General features: G+C 45.8%; 1 protein-coding gene across 2 annotated transcripts in view; it reads right to left on the bottom strand.

The window, feature by feature from the left end:
• Nucleotides 1-18,457, bottom strand: part of ARFGEF2 (ADP ribosylation factor guanine nucleotide exchange factor 2) — a 100,410-nt gene extending 81,953 nt beyond the window's left edge. Inside the window, exons 1-3 of one of the 2 annotated variants that reach the window (XM_003483981.4) lie at nt 18,150-18,457; nt 2,688-2,718; nt 1,726-1,849 (exon numbers count right to left, since the gene is read on the bottom strand). In XM_003483981.4, coding sequence (XP_003484029.1) covers nt 1,726-1,849; nt 2,688-2,718; nt 18,150-18,270 — 276 coding nt within the window. In that variant the 5' untranslated portion in view covers nt 18,271-18,457. The remainder of the gene's footprint in view (nt 1-1,725; nt 1,850-2,687; nt 2,719-18,149) is intronic. The other variant, XM_005654245.3, reaches the window with a different exon arrangement.

Below are 21,847 nucleotides of genomic sequence, written 5' to 3'. Positions count from 1 at the left end.
ATGGCTTTTCATTTGGAAGAGATGCTTCTGTGAAAGAAACTGTCACCAATTTTCAAGTATAAATGTATCAAAGAGAGATTAATAGAGTAAATATTAGAGTAGAGATGCCAAAAATGTGGCATGCCCACCACCACTTGGCAGGCCTGTGCCTCAGCAGACATAACCAATCAATCACAGCACTTTTTTGAGAAACTCAGATGAGGGTCCAGGTATTTTTTTCAACTGTTTTTTTTGCCATTATAATACAGAATCTACTGACTATTCCTGTTTCAGAAAGAACTGGTAAAGTGTGGGTCTCTCTAACATATTTCTTTTAATTTATCAAGCTCTTTTCATTGACGTAGGTGGCCTCCTGGGGTTAAAGACAAATGTTCTTTGAGGTAACCAGAAGGCTCAGGGGTAGACCTTAAGGAAAAATACAAGAATGTTGGACAAGGAATGAAGAAACACAAGTCGTCTTGTCTCCATCCCTCACTATCTGCAGGTCATTGGATGAGTCGCCCTAATTTTTCCACTGCTGCTTTTTCACCAGTAAAAAGTAATTTATAACAAGGTTACTTGTGACCCTAAATACAGTCAATCCTCATTATTCGCAGATTTGTACCTGCAAATGCGCTCACTAAAATTTAGTTACACACCCCAATTCAATACTTGGGATGCTGTTGCAGTCATTTGTGGACACCAGCAGAGCAGTATTTAAAAAAAAAAAAAAAAAAAAGTGAGTCCCTGGATGCACAAATTCCCAGCTGAGGTTGAACAAGGAGATGCTGTGCCCTCCTGTTTCAGCTCTCATATCATAAGCAGTGTCTCTGTAATCTAGTGCCACGTTTTTCACATTTTGGTCCTTTCTTTTCTTTCTTTTTTTACTTTTTAGGGCCATACCTGTGGCATATGGAGGTTCCCAGGCTAGGGGTCCAACTGAAGCCGCAGCTGCTGGCCCACACCACAGCCAGAGCAACTCAGGATCTGAGCCACGTCTGTGACCTACACCTCAGCTCACGCAAAGGACCCCTAACCTGCTGAGTGAGGCCAAGGGATGGAACCCGTGTCCTCATGGATGCTGGTCAGGTTTGTTATGGCTGAGCCACAATGGGAACTCCCCACATTTCTGTCCTTTTTGTTGGTGATTTTGCCCTTTAAAATAGCCCCCAAGCGTAGTGTGGAAGTGCTGCCTGCTGTTCCTAAGAGCACCAACACAGGGATGTGCCCTACAGAGAAATGACGTGTGACAGTGTTAGGCACGTGTCATAGTGCTGTTGACCGTGAGTTCAGTGTTAATGAATCAGTAATATATATTAAATAAGGTGCTTCAGTGGTTTAGGATTTGCTAACTCGGTGTTCGCAGTGACTTTATAGACTATCACCACAAATAACGAGAGTTGATATCTATTTCTCTACCTGATATTATGACTATTAATGCCATCAATAAAAAAGTTGCATAAAAATACCCTATGTGCCCGCATATGTACCAAATATTCCAGTCAATGCTAAAGACGTCATTTAGAAAAACACACATAAGAGGGATCAACAAAACACTTCTGGAGAAACAAATTCTCCTGCACTCTCATTCTTCCCTCCCTCGCGAGACCTCCAGAGAGAGGATGTTGGAAGGCCCCTTTCGGCATCACCTCCGAAGCGTGGAGCACCAGAGGCTCACGGCATAGCTCCTGTGTAAAGGACCGCCTGTGGTCTGAGAGAACACCCTTTATACTGTAAACATGGTACCTGCAAGCAGTCCAGGGATGTGCTGACCACCCGCGGGGACTTGGACTGGCAAGCTAGCTCGAATGGAAGGAAATACTTGTCGGCTTCAATGAAGTTTGCCTTTGGTGGTGCGGCAGCACCAAGCCTAGGAAAAAAGCAGGAAAAGGCCAGAGAGGGGAAATGAAAAAAAAAAAAAGAGAGCTTGCTTTTCTTTCACCCCCTCTAACTTCCCGTCCCACTTGCAATCATTTAATTAAAAGTGTCTGCAAACTGCATCTGTGGGGCTAGACAATGAACAGTTTAAACACATGCATTAGGAAAAAACACTAAAGTGCCACCTGCAGAGAACTAGATCTCTGATTAGCAAGCTGTATCATCAGTGTCCTGGACTGAATCCTGGCACCCGCCATGTCAGAGCAGTACTTCCGAAACGTGACTAACCGGCTTCATTCCTATGAAGATGAGGAGTAGCCCGTTCACTGAACGAGCTGTCCTCCAGCCGAAGGAAGCATAACAGATAAGAGACAAGAGCTTTGCCTCTTCAGTCAAGAAAAGGTCTAACAGGAGTTCCCACTGGGGCACAACAGGATCAGCGGTGTCTGTGGAGTGCCAGGATGCTGGTTCAATCCTCAGCCCGGCACAGTGGGTTAAGGACCCAGCACTGCTGCCATTGTGGTGTAGGTCATAACCATAGCTCGGATCTGATCTCTGGCCCCAAAACTCCATATGCCATGTGGCGGCCAAAAACAATAAGGAAAGGTTCAAGAGCATGAACTTGACCTTCCTTACCCTTCCCTCCAAATACGCAGTTGTTGAGCCAGTGACCTGTCAACCTCGTATCAGTTCAAACCGAATTCTGTAGAGTCCTGCCATGTGTCCAGCACTGGGCCAGGGGAGTGTGTGCTACCCCCGAGGATCAGAAATATGAGAAAACGGTCAGAGAACGGGGTTCCCGCACCGCCACCTAAAGTGCCCGGGCTTACCTCTGCTTTTCTATTTCTGCTTTAATTTCATCTGGTGGGGAAGAAAGAAAGTCATGTTAGGAGCATGCAATATGAATATAAAAGAAAACTTTTACTGAAACATATTCTAAAACTATTATAAAGAATGCTTATAAAAATTTTGAAGTACAGAAATGCTCAGATAAGGTGATAAAATGATTATAATAGCAATAATCCTGAAAATTTACATAGCAGTTACTACATGTGGAGCATTGTTCTAAGTACTTTACATTTTTTTTTTTTTTTGCTTTTTAGGACTGCACCCATGGCACATGGAGGTTGCCAGGCTGGGGTGGAATTAGAGCTAGAGCTGCCAGCCTACGCCACAGCCACAGTCACAGCCATGCCAGATCCAAGCCATGTCTGCAACCCACACCAAAACTCACAAAACTTAACCCACTGATTGAGGCCAGGGATCAAACCCATACCACCTCATGGTTCCTAGTCAGATTTGTTTCTGCTGAGCCACAATGGGAACTCCCAGTACTTACACACTTAAAGTTATTTAATCCTCACACTATCATCTCCATCTTATTTAGAGCAGGATTTCTTAACCCAGGCACTACTGACATCTGGGAACCCCACTGTGGGGTTGTCCTGTGTACTACGGGATGTCCTTCTCCACACTGGATGCAACCCACTTCTGTCCTGAAAACCGAAAATGTCTGCTGACATTGCCAAGTGAACACTGCCCCTGTTGAGAAGCAATGATTCAGATGAGGAAGCAAGGCATAGAACAGTTGGTAACTGGCCTCCTGTTATACCAGGAACTGGGAACCAGAATGGAAATTCAGGCATTCTGGCCCCACAGTCCAAGTTCTGTCTTCTTATTCTGCAAAACATATGCTGATGGTAGCCAACTCCCTATTACGGTGATACAGCAACACCGCAACTGTGTGAAAGTACACACAGAAGACTGGAGACACGCATAACACAAAATTTACCACCTTGACCGTTTTTAAGTGTACAGTTCAGTGGCATTAAGTACATTTCTACTGATGTGCTAAGACAGATATAATTTTTTTTTTTTTTTTTGTCTTTTTGCCATTTCTTGAGCCGCTCCCGCGGCATATGGAGGTTCCCAGGCTAGGGGTCTAATCGGAGCTGCAGCCACCAGCCTACGCCAGAGCCACAGCAATGCAGGATCCGAGCCACATCTGCAACCTACACCACAGCTCACGGCAACGCTGGATCCTTAACCCACTGAGCAAGGGCAGGGACCGAACCCGCAACCTCATGGTTCCTAGTCGGATTTGTTAACCACTGCGCCACGACGGGAACTCCATCTTGACCGTTTTTAAGTGTACAGTTCAGTGGCATTAAGTACATTTCTACTGATGTGCTAAGACAGATATAATTTTTTTTCTTTTCTTGTCTTTTTGCCATTTCTTGAGCTGCTCCCGTGGCATATGGAGGTTCCCAGGCTAGGGGTCGAATCGGAGCTGTAGCTGCCAGCCTACGCCAGAGCCACAGCAACGCGGGATCCGAGCTGCGTCTGCAACCTACACCACAGCTCACGGCAACGCTGGATCGTTAACCCACTGAGCAAGGGCAGGGACTGAACCCGCAACCTCATGGTTCCTAGTCGGATTCGTTAACCACTGAGCCACGACGGGAACTCCTAAGACAGATATAATTTTAATGAATTAAAATTAACTTAAAAACCTTTACCGTGGAGGTGACAACAATTACACAGTTACGGTTATGGAAACAGCGTCAATACTCTGAAATTACAATCGCAAAAGAGATAGTCTCGTTCCAGAAGGACGAGATTTTGCGCCACTGAGACGAGAGCATCTTATCTAAACACACCAAATCCCCCCCAGAGCCACTTAGTCCAACGTATTCCTAGGTGTTTGGCTTTGCGGGCTCACTGTCTTATCAAAACAGGCCAGCGAAGTGGATCTACCTGAATGCCATGTACTCAGACAACCTCCAAAAGGCCAGCCTTCTTTAAACAAGCTCTTGGGAGGCAGTGGTTTGGGTATGGCATTAGTTATCCCAGCCGCCCCAGAACGCAGTTCTGGGTGTGACACATTTCCTTCTCCTGGACAACTGTATTCTAGACTGACCTTTTGGAAGTGAAAACTGAATAACCAGACTCACTGGAGGTGGCAATCTTTCAATGTCTTCCTACCACACACACAAGAAAACAGTAGAGAAACACCCAGATGACTAATATCAAACATTCTGCTCTTGGAACATAAGGCCTGTAACACACAGGGTCTTCTAAAGAGAGCTCTGTGCCTCTCGGGGACAAGGATCCACTAAGAAAGCAGCTCTGGCCTCCTCCAGCTGAGGCCCCCGGGCTCTGGGAGTGACCTGAGGAATCCAGCCCAGGAGGCTGGGAGCCAAGCTTTCAGCTTGTGGAAATCGACATGCATAATGTCACGGCTCTGCTTGGTAGGCACGTCCCCTCCACTGTGTGACATGCTGGAGGGGCACTGCTGCCTGAACTCAAAGCTAAGGGTTCCTTCCAATCAAGGTTACCTTACCAGAGTTAAGTTTAGACATTAAGTGTATCTTTGAGCTCTGAAACAGTCTGTTCTGGAATGCCACTGGTGCCAACTTGCCAATCGATGAATCAATTCACCAGGACTGCTGCTTACTCACTGAGGCACTGAGGGAAATAAAATCAAAGGCCGACAGAGGCCACGCAGGAACCTCCCAGAGAGACATGGGTGGGTGTAAGACACTAGGGGCAGGGAGGAGCCCCTCCCCACCCAATAGAACAGGGGACACAGCAGAGTCTCAGACCCAGCTGACGGAGCCCGGAGATGTCCCCTGTTCTGGTTTTTCAGAAGTCAAAAATCTGGATTTTAAGTAAAAGCTCCAGTTATAATTCAAAGTAATTTCAACTATTAATAAAACTAGTTTGCAGGCTGCCCGGACCTTGGACTACCAGTTTGCAACCTTTGCAACCTTTGCCTTATGGGATAGGGAAAAATGGAGGAGAAAATACTTCACTGGCTACAGAAAACTAACTGTAGGGGATAAAAGTAGCTTTTGGGGACTATGACTAGCAAGATGAAGACAAAACATCCATGTTTTATACAAGCTAAATGATGCTTGGCCAAAGGGCAACTAAGAAGCCAGAGGACCAAGGTTCAAGGCCAAACTCTGCTAAATCTTCAGAGAGGTTGCAAGCTAGTAAGAGGTGGAGCTGGGATGTGAACCCAGGTAATCAGGCTCCAGAGCCTGTGTTAGTACCCCTTGGGTGCTGTGGCTCTCAAATAAGCTCACAGAATTACTCTGTAACCTCCAAGTGCAGAACAACACAAATGCTGGCTTTGCTGTCACTAATTCAAAGTGTGAATGCTGTGACCACAATCGGAAGTCCCGGTGTCCATACTGCCCATGAGCCCCAGCCAGCCTTGGCGAGCCTATTCACAGCCCAGACTGTGGGACGCCCCCGCCCCCTCTCCTGGCCTGATGGGGGGCAGCACCACAGGGAAGTGTGCCCTGGTCCCATGGGAATGAACAAGGGCCTGCGTGACTTGAGCAGTGCAGGACACAGCCCTCGGCAGTGACAGCAAAGAGGGACAGCGACTGCAGAAGACCAGAAAACTGTGGTCGAAAAACACGTGATCACAGATTTTCTTTAGTTTTTTTAATCTATAGTTAAGCATTTCACAAGAATGAGCAGTTATTGCACTCTGTAAAATACTCTGTTAAAGACAGAATAATTTTTCAAAGGAAACCATAAACAAAACGAAAAGACAACCCACAGAGTGGGAGAGAGTCTTTACAAAGTGACCAACAAGGCATTAATCTCCAAAATATAAACATCTCATACAACTTTCTATCCAAAAAACCAAACAACTCAATCAAAAAAATGGTCAGAAGATCTAAACAGACATTTCTCCAAAGAAGACCGAGAGATGGCCAAAAAGCAAATGAGAAGAGGCTCAACATCACTAATTGTTAGAGAAATGCAGATCAAAACCACAATGAGGTGGAGTTCCTACTACGGTGTAGCAGGTTAAGGATCTGGTGTTGCCCCTGTGTGGCACGGGTTTGATCCCTGGTGGGGCGCAGTGGGTTAAGGATCCCATATTTCTGCGGCTGTAGCACAGGGCTCAGCTGTAGTTAGGATTCGATCCCTGGCCTAGGAACTTCCATTTGCCACAGATGCTGCTCTTAAAAACAAATGAACAAACAAAAACTACAATGAGGTATCACCTCACACAGGAATGGCCATCATCAAAGCATCTACAAATAATAAATGCCAGAGAGGGTGGGAGAAAAGGGAACCCTCTCACACTGTTAGTGGGAATTTAAGTTAGTGCAACCAGTATGGAGATTCCTTAAAAAAACTAAATATAGAACTACCACATGATCCAGCAATCCCACTCCTGGGCATATATCTGAAAAAAAACGTAACTCAAAAAGATACATGCGGAGTTCCCGTGGTGGCGCAGTGGTTAACGAATCCGACTAGGAATCATGAGGTTGCGGGTTCGATCGCTGGCCTTGCTCAGAGGGTTATGGATCTGGTGTTGCTGTGAGCTTTGGTGTAGGTCACAGATGCGGCTCGGATTGCGTGTTGCTGTGGCTCTGGCGTAGGCTGGTGGCTACAGCTCCGATTAGACCCCTAGCCTGGGAACCTCCATATGCTGCGGGAGTGGCCCTAGAAAAGACCAAAAAAAAAAAAAAAAAAAAAGATACATGCACCCCAATGTTCATCACAGAACTATTTATAATATCTAAGATATGGAAGCAACCTAAGTGTCCACCAACAGAGGAATGGATAAAGAAAATGTGGTACACAGAGATAAAATGCACTATTACTCAGGCATAAAAAAAGAATGAAATAATGGCATTTGCAGCAACATGGATGCTCTTAGAAATTATCACACTAGGTCAAGTAAATCAAACAAAGACAAATATCATATGAGATCACTAATACATGGAATCTAGTAAAAAATGATACAAAAGAACTTAGAAACAGACTCAAAAAATGTTGAAGCTCAACTTACGGCTACTGAGGGGGAAACGTGGAAGTGGGGGAAGGATAAATTGGGGGGTTGAGAAGGACATGTACGCACTACTACGTGTAAAGTAGATAAGCAACAAGGACCTACTGTATAAGCACAGGGGACTCTACTCAATATTCGTCAATAACCTATAAGGGAAAATAATCTGAAAAGGAATGAACATATGTAAACTGATTTACTTTGCTATACACCTGAAACTAACACAACTTTTAGGTCAACTACACTCCAATAAAATTGATAAAAAAAGAAAAAGAGGAGTTCCTATCATGGCTCAGTGGAAGCGAATCTGACTAGTATCCATGAGGATGCAGGTTCGATCCCTGGCCTCACTCAGTTACCGTGAGCTGTGGTGTAGGTCGCAGACGTGGCTTGGATCTGGTGTTGCTGGGGCTGTGGTATAGGCCAGCGGCTACAGCCCTGATTCTACCCCTAGCCTGGGAACCTCCATATGCCTTGGGTGTGGCCCTAAAAAGCAAAATAAAGTTAAAAAAATTTAAATCCTCTCCACCAGGCACAGTAGGGGTTCAGATGATGGGAAGCCCCTGGGTGGGAATGGAAGAGGGGCCCGAACTGATCTTAGTTCTGTGGCTCCAGTTTTGAGTATAAACAGGAAGGTGGATAGAAGCAGGGAAGTCAATCAAGAGGCTGCTACTCAAAACCCAGGTAAACGATAATGGGGGCTGGGGCCAGGGCAGGGGTAGAGAAAAGTATCAGCATCAACACACAAAAGCTGGAAACGGACAGACATGAGTAGTTTCACATGGTCTGAAACTAACATTTGGCCTCTATATGTATTTGGATAATACAATATTTTTTTCCATTAAAAAGAGGCAGAAAAAAGAACATGGAAAAGGTATGTGGCATGGGGTCCTACAGAATGCTTGACAGCCTGCTGTGGTGAAAGACGAGAAAGAGGTTGGCAATTAAGACAGAACCAGGTTCCAGTCCTGGCATGGGCATCTATTAGCTGAATGATGCTGGGTAAGTTATTAAATCTCCCTGAAGCTTAATGTCCTCCTCTTAAAAGAAGAAGATGCTTAAAAAGCAGCCCACATGCTCCAGAGATTATAACTAGGCCGTTGGGTGCAAGTGATTCTCTTGACAAACCCAAGGTATTAATGGCTAAGGCAGTGTCAGGCACATGCAGGTGGTCAGTAAAAGGCAGTTCTCTTGCTCTCCCTTATCTTAAAACAGGAATCAGCAATAGGGCACAATCTCTCCTGCTGTCGGTGGAACCATGTAAGGCCAAGGGAAAGAAGACAATCAGTGGAACACAACCATCATCGTACTAGCTGACACTCACTAGGGGCAGGAGCCCATCTGGTCCTTCTTACAAGTCAGGAAGACAAGAGGCTCATCTCATAACTGTATACGGGTGAGGAACCTGGGCACAGAGGTGAAGTCACAGCCAGGAAGTGCTACTGCAGAATGCACGCCCGGGCTCTCTGCTCCAGAGTCTCTGACGGTGAGGAGGAGCAGATGGGGAGCACACCTGCTCCACTTTATTGCTCCACATTTTAACAGGCAGTGCTTTGCTTCCCTGTCAACTGGGTAATTAGCAGCAATAAATGAGCAGGTTGAAGGAAGGAGACCGGAGTAGGGTGGGGCAGCTGAAGCTGAAAAGCCACACTGTCTTCCCAGGAAATCCTTTCTGAGCATCCCTCTCATTTATGAAGCTCTCGGGTCACATCTCCCCATTCATCAGTGACTCTGGCACCGGCTCACATTCTCTGCTCCACTGCCATGCTAGATGACTGTCACCGCCATCAATGATGTCATCACCGGTCACCCCCCCCCCAAGTCCCACAGCGTCCCTTGCCACCTTCAAGTCCCCTCACACACCTAATCTGCTCCACCCCTCCCCGCCACGCAAAACAAGACTGCCCTCGGTTCCTGCCATGTCCCCCCCAATGACCTCCCCCCAACCCCAAGCCAGCCTGGTGTGGCTGGCATACTCTGAATCTTGTTTCCATCTGGAACTGGGCCACTTCCAGCTCCTGCCTGATCTCTGCCGCAACCTCCTTTCCTTCCAGCCGACCTACTAACTGCTCCCAGTAGGACCCTTCTTTGGCTGTCAGACTTGACAAGGCCACCTGTCAGCTTTCCCCTTTCTTCATTTTCCAGGATGGATCCCATTAGCAGGATTGTTATCTGAATGACAGGCAAACAATAGGCTTGACTCTCTGACCTTTAGTCTTAACTTTTGGCAAAATCCCAAACTTAGATTATATGACCATCTGCTTCAGACCTGCCTCCCTCCATCTAACGACCAGACTTCTGACAACAGGCTCAGTGGACAGGTCTTTATATAAAGCCCCTAGTCACCAATCACAACGGAACCCTAAATACTGCCAGTTAAGTCCCGCCTTCTCTAACTCTCCACAATGACTATGGCACATTTCTCTAGGCTCCTCAAATACCGGACTCTCCCTTGGGACCAGCACCTCTCCTCTTCACTCACCACTGATGGAGCAGCCTCCTCTTTCATGCAGAAATTAGAAGCCACCACAAGTGACTCTCTCAACTTCCGGTTAGCCCATCGACAAACTGACCTTTTTCTGGACCCACCCTCACTCTCTCCTGCTGGAAAAGGTAGCGTCCAGCCTCTCCACATCTGCATCCCTCCCTGCCTTCTCAGGAACTCCATGCTCTCGTCTCATCTGCAATCTGATCACTTCTCACCATGCTGGGCCACGCTGTTACCCTAGGCCAGGCCCCCACCATCTCCCACCTGGACTGACAGCCTCTTTCTTAACTGGTGTCACTGCCTCAGCCCTTACCATTCCTTCTACCCCACATCTTTCTCTACTCAGCAGCCAGAAGGATTTCCTTAAAATGTAGATCAGATGACATCTGCTCAAATAGATTATCCACAACCATTATAATGTAAATCTGATAACATCTGCTCCTTTGCTCAAAACTCCACTGGCTTCCCATCACACACAGGGTGAAATCCTTAATCTTGACCTTGGCCTCCAAAGCTCTAGAAGATCTGGCCCCCTGCTATCCCTCTGACCTCACCTCCTAGCACGCCGCCCCCAGCTTATTTGTTGCCAGTTCCTGTTTCAGGGCCTTTGCACTTGATCTTCAGCTGCTGGGAATGCCTGCCTTTCCCCAGATATCCACAAGGCCCACTTCCTCACTTCCCTCAGATGACAGTTCAAATGTCACCTCTTCAGAGGGGCCTTCCCTGCCACCCTCCTTGTGATTCTGGATTGCCTTACCTACTCTATTTTTTCCACCTCACACTGATTTTTCTAGACTTCCATCATGGTATTTACCATCTTTGACACACTTTGTATCAGTTCACTTATTATCCATCTGCCCCAACCGAATATAAACTCTGTGACAACAGAGACTTTGGTCTGTCTGCTCACCGCTGAACTCCTAGCATACAGGAATTTCCAGGCAGAGCAGGCACTCAATACGTGTTGAGTGAATCAACTGTCCTTTCTCTTTCTTGCATTACTTAACCAGTCCCTCAACTGGCTCCCTTCCCAGTGACATTTAAACAAGTTCAAGTCTCTCTTACCTTATTTATTTATTTGTCTTTTGTCTTTTTAGGGCCGCACCTGTGGCAATAAGGAGGTTCCCAGGCTAGGGGTCTAATCGGAGCTGTAGCCACCAGCCTACGCCACAGCCACAGCAATGTGAGATCCGAGCCGCATCTGTGACCTACACCACAGCTCACGGCAACGCCAGATCCTTAACCCACTGAGCCAAGCCAGGGATCGAACCTGCAACGTCATGGTTCCTAGTTGGATTTGTTAACCACTGCGCCATGACGGGAACTCCATAACTTTAAAATATTTCTGAGGTAACTATAGATTCATAGGCAGTGGTATCTTTTAGTTTCTGTAATAACTGTATTTCTCTCTGCCACAGGACCTTTGCATATGCTGTTTCTCCCTCAGGATACCAAGATGCCTCTCACCCTAACCTATTTAATTCTTATTTATCATTCAGTTCTCAAGACTTACTCAGGGAAGCTTTCCCTCAGCCCTTTGTACACTCCCCTTGTGGGACAGGTGTCTCTCCTTCATAGGGCTTGTCAGGTTGTTAGTAGGACTCAAGAGGACATGATTGTTTGACTAGCACCCTTCTTCTCCATTAATTGCAAACTTCATGAGAACAGGGTCTCTGTTTTCCTTACATCATGAAACCAGGTATTACACCCAAATAAATATCTTCTGAATGAGTGTCAGCCTGGTTTAGTCAACAGAACAAAGGACTGTAGAGAGAACAAGTATGCACTGACCACGACTGAGAAATGAGAAAAAATTTAAGAATTTTAGGTCTTAGCACAAGAAGGTTGTTCTCCCCACAAATCTATAAAACCTAACGAAATACCCAATAAAAAAGCTAAAAGATTCATTTACAACCAAGACAGTAAACCCAAAGAAGCTTCTTACAGGACAACTCCAGGAATGAATTAGCAAACATTTAAGGATTTTCTAAGATAACCTGGCTAGAAAGAAAGTCAAGTTATTTTCCTGGCAGGTCTCCTAAGCCTGGTGAAAATGGTAAGAACTAAATATGGTCCTGAGCTATTTATACAGGGGACTCCATGTACTCGCTGATTAAGTACACGTTTTCACAAGTTTGCTCTTTTCCATAAAGAACGGTCTTACTGTTTCTCCCAGCACTGCTTACAGAGGCTTTCCTAAGGTTTACAAGCACAGGACAGAACTCTATTTGCCTCACCGGTGTCGAAAAGTCAGGGACCAGCAAAGACATCCATAAACCCAAAAATAAGACAGAGAAGAATAAGCATTCAGTTCCTTCTCTTTTAAACATGGTCACCAATGCCTCTGAGTTTTAGTAGGTCAATTGCTAGGTGCCAGGTACTGTGTCACTTACTTTCTTGCATTAGTTCACGTAACCTTTAAAACAATCCTATGACACGTCTGATCACCTTTCTCATCCCAGGAAATCCAGGCTCCAAGAAGCTAAATTATAATCTAGGATCACAACATTAATCAATAAGCAAAGTTTCAAATGCAGCTCCCAATGAATTTTCTGCCAAACCAATAAATACACGCTTTTCAATAATCAAAATCCAATTTTTAGTGTTGCTTTTAGACAGATGACCTCCACCTGTAGATCATCATAAAGCTTTTCAACAAAAAGCAATGTCAGGGTCCTGAGTCCCATTATTTCTCAAAATTTTTATAATCTACAGCACTCATAAAACAAACCATCTAATCAAAATGCCAGAATTTGCTAATTAAGGGTCTCATTCTGTATTTTAACTGAAAGCCTTGTCTTATGACAACTCAGGGATATTTTTAAAATTTTGCACTTGGGGTCTTCCTAATGGTGAGAAGAGTTATTCTGAGCACATCAAAGTGAGAACAACATCATATGGAGAAAAAAGCAATTTACCATATATTATATGGGCATGAGACTGGTGAATGCTGTTTTTGCATATTAATAGACAACTAAAATTTATGAAAGTACTCCCCTAAGAGACTTCTTCCGAACGACAGTTCAACAAGTTCAAGTCTTTTTCTTTTTTCTTTTTTTTTGGCTGCACCCGTGGCATGCAGAAGTTCTTGGGCCAAGGGCCGAACCCGAGCCACCACAGTGACCATGCCAGATCCTTAACTGCTGTCAGGGAGGTTGGAATCTTTTCCACCCTTAAAAAAAAAAAAAAGAAAAAACCAAAAACTCTCATGATCCTCATCTCCCCCCTCCCCTTCAGAGCACAGCCAAACTTTGGGAAAGAGTTCACCATCCATTTCCTTATCTCCCACTCAGGCCTCAGCCCACTTCCGTCTGGCTTTCACCTTCATCATGCCACCAAAACAGCTCAGGCTAAGATCACCAATGATTCCCAGGTCTCTAAATCCTGTTTATTAAACAGAGTAGCAAATCTCTAAGTGGATTTTATGATTTATATGTCAGCTATGTGTTCTAGCTGTTTTCCACCTGGCTGTGCAGATGTGGGCAAGCTGCTCTCTGTTCCTTGTTTTCCCTTTGCCTGCTGTACCCAAAGATGGACACCAGTTCCATGTCACAACTCCAGAGGGTATAAATCAGAGAGGTTTAATAATTTAAATGAAGCTGTGGGAAACCAGCACCCTACTCCCATTTCTTTCTTCCTGTTAGTACCTAAATTAAACCAAAGACACATGCAGTAAAAAGCTGCAAGAGAAAAAGCTGTGATCTTTTGATTAGAGGCTTCTAGATACTCCATCTCGAAGTTCAGCTACAAAAAACATGGTCTCTTTACTTACTGGAACCTCACCAAAACATCACTGCATAGAAACTTCACTGCGATATAATCATTAAGACGCCACTGAATATTGATTGTATAAGAACTTTCATATGGAGAAATAACGGTAGCAATCGTTAAGATGGGGGGCTCTGCCCCAGGCAGCCAGTGTTCCCATCCTGGCTCCCTTGCTTATTGGCTGGGTTACACTCGCCAACTTCTCTAGGACTCAATGAGGATAATAATAGGAAGAACTAAACTGCATGTAAAGCATTACGGCACCATGCCTGGAACATAGGAATGCTTAGTGCATGGTTGATATAGTGTAGTTGTTACATAACATGGGATTTTAAAAAGTCACTCAGTTGGGTGATAATGATGGACCGATGTTAGGTTCATCATTACATAAATGTGACACTCTGTGAGGGATGCTGGTAACGGAGAGTCTACGCATGTGTGGAGGCGAGGGTATGTGGGAATTCTCCGTACCTCCCCTGCAATTTTGTTGTGTACCCAAACTTCTCTAAAAAATAAAGTCTATTTTTTTTTAAGTCACTCAATGCCATATGAAAAACCCAGGTATGTTTAATGACAGCTAGCAATCACAAAGCACTCAGCCATTTCCTAGCACTTTGTGGGTACTGAGTTATTAAATAAGATACCACATCTCTTATCATATATACGAGAATGAGTGTTAGAACAATTCGGCTAAAGTTTTCCAGATTTCCAGACCATACCATTTAAAAACACTCAGATTATCCTGGTCAAGTCTCCAAACTTCATGGAGTTTAAGACCAGAAATATAATTTAAAGAGATCAATGGGAGAGGATGGCTCTTAAATAAGACAGTTATGAAAGGGAGGTTTAAATATGTAATTATGTACCCCAACTGGAGGGCTGAAAGGTTCAAGATTATTACTCTCTATCAAAACTTCACTAACAAGGTAAAGAGCGACAACATCCTTGGGTGAAGAATACTCTCACAGGCTCTTCTGATTTCTCAGTAAAGCCCAGAAGGTCGTGATCTTCTAACTGGGCAGACCCTGCCCATGCATCTGGCATTCAGTTTCACTCGGCTCATCTGCTTTTACAAGGGATAGCTTCTGTCTTCACAGAGCTTAGCAAGTTAATATTCCAATAAACACAGCCTTTTGGTCGAGTAATTACATTATTTATTGCCTCTACACACCAAACAGAGCAGTAAGTCACTGCTGAATGAGGAACCAACATAAATTATGAACATTAAGCCAGGGTGCTTATAGTTTCTGCGGACTGTCGCGGCTTAAAATAAACAAGAGAGCAAGTCTTTACAGCACCTATCACATGTGAAGTTTTCTGCACATGTCAACTAACTTTGCCTTTAGAATAACCTTATCAAGAAGGTATAAGATCTGTCCAAGATCACAAAGACAACAAGAAGAAGGCAAGGGATTCCAGGCAGTCTCGAGCCCAGAGCACACACTTCTAACCGCTGTACTATTGGGCCCCTGCATTCCTGATCCTCTCCCCCTAATATACTACAACTGGTGGAGGGTTACGGAAGCTGTTTCCTGCAAGTGCTCCTATCACTCAAGCATTTCAACTCTGAGCGGTCATTTTACTGTACCTCTTATCAAAATGGTATCTACACAGAGCAAGCTCTAAAATACCAGCCACATGGCATACAGGCTTGTTTCAGTTACTTTCACCAAACACAAAACTCGGCCTTGAGATGCAGAGTGAAAGATCACCAGACGCTGTGGTATATGTTTTCTTCTGTTTATAAGTCAAAGCAGTCATTCTGACGTAACAGCAATGCCACATAAGTACTCTCTTAAAAAAAAGATGGCCTGTTTAACGCAACACATCACACAGATTCCCTTATACTTACTCAATTTGATGAGGATGAGCCACCACGACAATCTATTCAATTAACCTGTGGTCAAATTACTTCCTTTATACACTCTTTTTTTTTTTTTTTTAAATAACATTACATGGGATATTTTATTTAAATTGTCTATATTATTTGGCAAGAAAAATATTTTTAACATAGAATTTGTATTTTCAATATAGGCTATTTCTTGCATTTCACCACTGAAACAATGCATGTTCATCCCACAATTTGGGTTAGAAAAACAGGAGCCTCTGAATAAAGAATCCAAAAATAACCAATAAACTTTCAATGTTAAGGCCCTTTATGACCCATATGACCATTTTATAAGTAGGTTCCAAAATTGTGATATACAACTTGTTGAAAATTTGATGTTAAGTTTTCTTAAGAGGGAGTAGAAATTTTTCTGCCAAATAAATATTTTGAAACTTCCACAACAATGCTCTTAAAGTAATACGGAGAGGACAGAATGCAAGCAGATGTCAAAGTGGAGTTTTAAGTATCAGGCTTTTGTGTAACTAACAAACTGCTTTGTAGCGCTCACCCTGCATTCCTGATAAAACAATGTCCAACAGTTAGCCTTGCTTTTCTCAGTAAAAAAGCTTTACCAATCTAAATCTCAGAGAATTGCTCCAGCTAGGAGTTCCTGTTGTGGCTCAGTGGTAACTAGTAATCATGAGAATGCAGGTTTGATCTTTGGCCTCGCTCAGTGGGTTAAGGATTTGGCATTGCCATAAGCTGTGGTGTAGGTCCCAGACGTGAATTGGAGCCTGCATTGCTGTGGCTGTGGTGTAGGCTGGCAGCTGCAGCTCCAATTCGACCCCTAGCCTGGGAACTTCCATACGCCATGGGTGCGGCCTTATAAAGCAAAAAAGAAAGGAAATTTCTCGCACTGATCCTGAATTTCACAGGACTAGCATCTGTTTCCAGATCATCTCAGCAACAACCACCTTTGTCTCAACAGTACCTGATCCTTGAGGAAGTCTCAGACCCTTCTGAGAATCTGATGAAAGCTATGGACTTCTTCCCAGAGAAGTGCAAAGTTCACAACCCCATTCCTAGGCCCCCAGAGAACACTCCAGAGTACCCTTCACCGAAGGAAGGGAGAAGGGTGATGTCACAAACCCTGTGACAGAAAATTAGACTTTCCATTGACTTAATTAACTGTTAGGGAAACCAGGTATTTTTACAGATTCCAAACCACAAGTAGTGGTGTGGTGAATTACTGTGAAGCCAATTCCTGTCAAAGGTGTAGATTCTCACTGCCTAGAACTCTCTTTTTCTGAAATTCCACATGGTGGACACCTCCTGCCTTCCAATACTTGGCCCAAATGTCACCTCCTCAGAAAGGATTACTTTCTTGAGGACCCTATGAAAAGCAATCCTCCGACTGCCTCTTGATCACATCTTGCTCTTTTCTTTTACTTTTACAAAAGTAATTCCTTAAAAGTTACTTTTACAAAAGTACTTAGTATTCAAAAATGTCTGATAATTTTTAAATTTACTTAGTCTCACCGATTAAAGTCTAAGCTCTTTTAAGGCCAAATACCTTGTCTGTATAGTACCCCACTGTATCTTGCTACACAAGGTGGGCATTTGATAAATATATGCTGAATGACTGAAACTAAAAGATGTTGATGTTGGAATCAATCATCAAGGTTTTCAACAAGCTATGAATCAGAGTTCTCTCCCTCTTTCAGTAATCTGTGGGTCCATACAATCAGCATCTACTGTGTGCTAGGCACTGTTGTGGGTGCAGGGGATCCAGCGGTGAATAAAAGACAAATATTTCTGTCCTCACAGACCCTCTATTTTACCGGACCGCCCGGAATGAGCAGATCCTTTGCACACCACGATACCTGGGAGGTGCAGGATAACCCTCTACATTGCCTTCTGGAGGGAGTTATGGGCGATCCTCAAATGAAAGGAAAACATTCATCATTTGGGCACTTTCAAAGCAGGTCTCAGGGGTTTCCCTAAACTAGTTGGGCAGCTCTTTCCACCTGCTCTGCTTACATGGGGGAACTCGAACCAGCAAAACCCAGGTAAAGAAAAAACTTAGAGCAAGGGCTGCTGCTTCTGCGGGTGGTGAGGGAAGGAACAGGAAACAGGAGGGCAAGAAGTCGTGGCAAAAACCCTGGGCTGGGACCCTGGAGACCCAGCCCTGGCTGTCACCAACTTGCTAGGTGACCTTGGGCCAGTCTCGAGCTACCGGGGCATCAGTTTCCCCTGGGGGTATAATGAGGAGGCCAGGAAGGTAGGATTCAGGGTCAGGGGGAAGTGACGCCCAGAAGGCCGGGTGGGGTAACGGCCGGTGTGGGGAGGCCGGCGCGGGGGCCGGGCCGGGGCGGCTCACCCACCGAGCGCCACCTGGCAGGCCCTGCGCAGCTGGGAGTGCTGGGGCCGCTTCACCTCCTTGTCGGCTAGAATCTTCTCCAGGGCCCGAGACACGAACATGCTCTTGGTCTGGCTCTCCTGCATGGCCCCGGCCCGGCGGGGGCTGGCAGCCCCGCGGGCGAGCGGCGCAAGCGGGCGGGCGGGCGAGCGAGGCAGCGGGCCCGGCGTCCAGGACGGCACCAGCCGCGTCCGTCCGCACCGCCCAGTCAGGAAGCGACGCCGCGGCCCCACGGCGCCGCCATGTTGGAGCGCATCACGTGACTACGTGACTGGCGGGGCCGCGGCTGCGTCCGTGGACCCCGTGACCCCCTAGAGGGCGGGGCCTATGGCTGGGGGCGGGGCGGGGCGGGCCCAGGTGGGCGAGGCGGTGGGGCTAATAGTGGAGGAAGGCAGGGGAAAAGTTGGAAGGTGAGGAGGTAAAGAAGAGAGGCAATAAGGGAGTCAGAGGAGGTGAGGAGGAAAGAGGAAGCTAGGGGGTTGGAAGAGCAGGTGAGATGGTGAGGAGGGGAGGCTCCAAGGTCGGGGAGAAATTGGGGCGGGGGAAGGGAGGTGGAGATGGGGAGAGAGGCGGGGGAAGGGGAGGGTTCAGGAGAAGCGCGGGGCGGGGGAAGAAGAGAGGAGAGGCAGGAAGAAGGGGAGCTTAGGAGGAGGGGGCTGAGGAATAGAATGGAAAAAGAGATGGTGTGGGAGGGAGGTGAAGGGAAGGAGGTGAGAAAGATAAGAAAACAGCCTGGGAGAGGGAGAGCACAAAGGAAGGGGTGGAGGGAAAGGGCTGGAGGAAGGGAGGGAGATTAAAAGGAGGTGTATTGGAGTTCCCGTCGTGGCTCAGCGCTCAACAACTAGTATCTATGAGGACCTGGGTTCGACCCCTGGCCTCGCTCAGCGGGTTAAGGATCTGGCATTGCGGTGGGCTGTGGCGTAGGTCGCAGACACAGCTCAGATCCCGCATTGCTGTGGCTGGGGCTGTAGGCCAGCAGCTACAGCTCCAATTTGACCCCTAGCCCGGGGACCTCCGTATGCCATGAGTGTGGCCTTAAAAAGACAAAAATAAATAAATAAATAAATAAATAAATAAATAAATAAATAAAGGAGGTGTATTCATGCACACTCCCAAAACAGGATTTCGCCACCCCCGTGGCAAGACAACCACTTGTCTTCCATTCAACCCTCCCATCACTGGAATAGAGCTGAGTCCTGGTATCCAGTCCAGTGAACGTCTGTGCTTCTGGTGCCACATCTGTGCATGATGCTGCTGGGAAAAACCACTCTGACTGCACCTCCCCGTGGAGTGTGTCCATCTATTTTCATAAAGCTGTGGTTCCTCCCAGTGCAGTGTGTGAGGCAGGGGGGCATTTGGGGGCAGGGGGCATCAGAAAGGGAAGAAACAGAGATGGCCAGTGTCACACAGCCTGCCAGTGAGGGTAAGGAGACAGGTATTCTGGCCCCAGGGGCACCCTCCACTCCCCGCCACTGCCACTGATAGCACCACACCCTTGGTCCTGTCTGCCCGTGCCCTTCCTTTCATGCGGCCCACCTGCTCCAAGGGAGCTGCCATGCTGTTGGGCTCCTGCAAGAACAGTGTCTTTTGCAAGGACAGTGTCTTGGAATCTCGGAAACTTGTGACACAGACACACTCCAATGCACAGGTCTCAGCTCAAGAATCTCAGGGAGGCCCTCTCTCCCTACAGCACATTCTGACCTTTTTCACTGTTGATTTGTTTTGTCCTCTGCCTCCGGTGTGGGCTGCAGAGGGACAGGCTGCATCCCCAGGGCCTGGTCCAAAGCAAGGGAGAGGTTTGATGGCCATAAATTCCATTGCTGTCGTGTAGCTTTGCAGCTCCTCCTGTCGAGAAGTGAAGTCTATTTCTCCACCCCCCGTGACTTGCCTTGACCAATAGATTATGGTGGAAAGAAGGGTGAGCTCTCCCAGAACCAAGGGATCTTGAGGCTTTTAGATGTGCAGAAGCAACTAGAAGAAATAGCACATGGAGAGAAAAGCCCATTATCCCAGTGCTCCCAGCCGAGCCCAGTCCCAGCCAATCTACCAGCTGAATTTCACAGCTGGTGAGACCAGCGGAAGAACTGACCCGCCAACCCACAGGTTAGCAGAAACAACAATTGATTGTCATTTTAAGCCACTACATTTGGGGGTAGTGTGTTACACAGCAGTACATACATCTCTGAGATGTTCCTCAGTCCTCATGTGCTGAACGAATGAGTGAATGAACGAATGTGTGAAACTCAGAAGAAACAGTGCAGCCCACTGAGTAACAGATGTTTGGAGCCACCTGCCATGATAAGGTTCAGCCATGTCATTCCGCTGCTGACACCCTCCGGTGGCTCCCCATCACCCTTGGAATTGAATCTGAGTATCTCACTGTGGCCAACTTCTCTGCCTGCCTCTCCCTCCCCCTTTCCTCAGGTCAGGACTCTGCGGCCACCCCGGATTCCTTTTTGTTGCCTTCAAGGGCTTGGCTTATGCACCTCTGTTCCTCTCCATCGCTGTGTCTCCATGAAGGAAGTATCACACCCAGGGACATTTTTGAAATTTTGTGGGGGGAGTGTTTTTTTGTCATGGTCGGGGGAGCAGAAATGCTTGACTGCAGAGAGCTGGGCAATCCCAGATACCAAAGTATTACACGTGTCCCACGTGGCTGGACTAGACATTCCTGGACATGAAAAACCTTTTTTTAAAAAATTTTTTTTTACTTTTTTCTTTTTTGCTTTATAAGGCCGCACCTGTGGCATATGGAAGTTCCCAGGCTAGGGGTCGAATCAGAGCTACAGCTGCCAGCCTACCCCACAGCCACAGCAACATGGGATCCGAGCTACGTCTATGACCACTCATGGCAACGCTGGATCCTTAACCCACTGAGTGAGGCCAGAGATCAAACCTGGATCCTCATGGATACTAGTTGGGTTTGTTCCTGCTGCACCACAATGGGAACTCTTGAAAGACCTATTGACAATGATCTGGACCTAGAACCTACATCTGTTTTACATGTAAACACAAAGCGTTTTGGGTACAGTTTCAATATATATCGAATTTTCCAGGAATGCAACTGTGATTGTACTTCAAGGGAAGACTGTGTTTTGTCTGGAATGTTGTGGAGTGCTGTTCACCATTTCAAAACCACATCAGCATTATTTATGCCAACCGTGGTCTTTGAGTTGCCACAATGGCACCCCTGTATCTGTAGCCTTCATAATCCAGGGCACTTGACTTTTAGGTTCCAGCAGCTGGCTGCTTTATTTAGATATAATTAATGTATATACAAATCAATTAACTTTATGTATTTATATAAAATTTATTTATAATCTTATAATCATATATTTAATATAATTAATTTATATAATTGATTAACTTTCTTTTTAATTAAGATATTTACTGTATCTCTTAGTATAATTGTGCCTGATATATATATATATATATATATATGTGTGTGTGTGTGTGTGTGTGTGTGTGTGCATATTTGTTGTTGTTGTTGTTGTCTTTTTAGGGCCGCACCCAGTGCATCTGGAAATTCTAGTCCATATAGGCTAGGGGTCTAATCGGAGCTGTAGCCGCCAGCCCACACCACAGCCACATGACATTTATATTTTAAAATAAAGTCTGCAAATTATATATCACTTTCCTTTTGTTTCATCATTATTAGGTCAT

The sequence above is a fragment of the Sus scrofa genome, chromosome 17 (assembly GCF_000003025.6).
Source record: "Sus scrofa isolate TJ Tabasco breed Duroc chromosome 17, Sscrofa11.1, whole genome shotgun sequence".
Classification (NCBI taxonomy): domain Eukaryota; kingdom Metazoa; phylum Chordata; class Mammalia; order Artiodactyla; family Suidae; genus Sus; species Sus scrofa.
The sequence above is the reverse complement of the archived record's forward strand: the minus strand, read 5'-3'. Positions and strand labels throughout refer to the sequence as shown.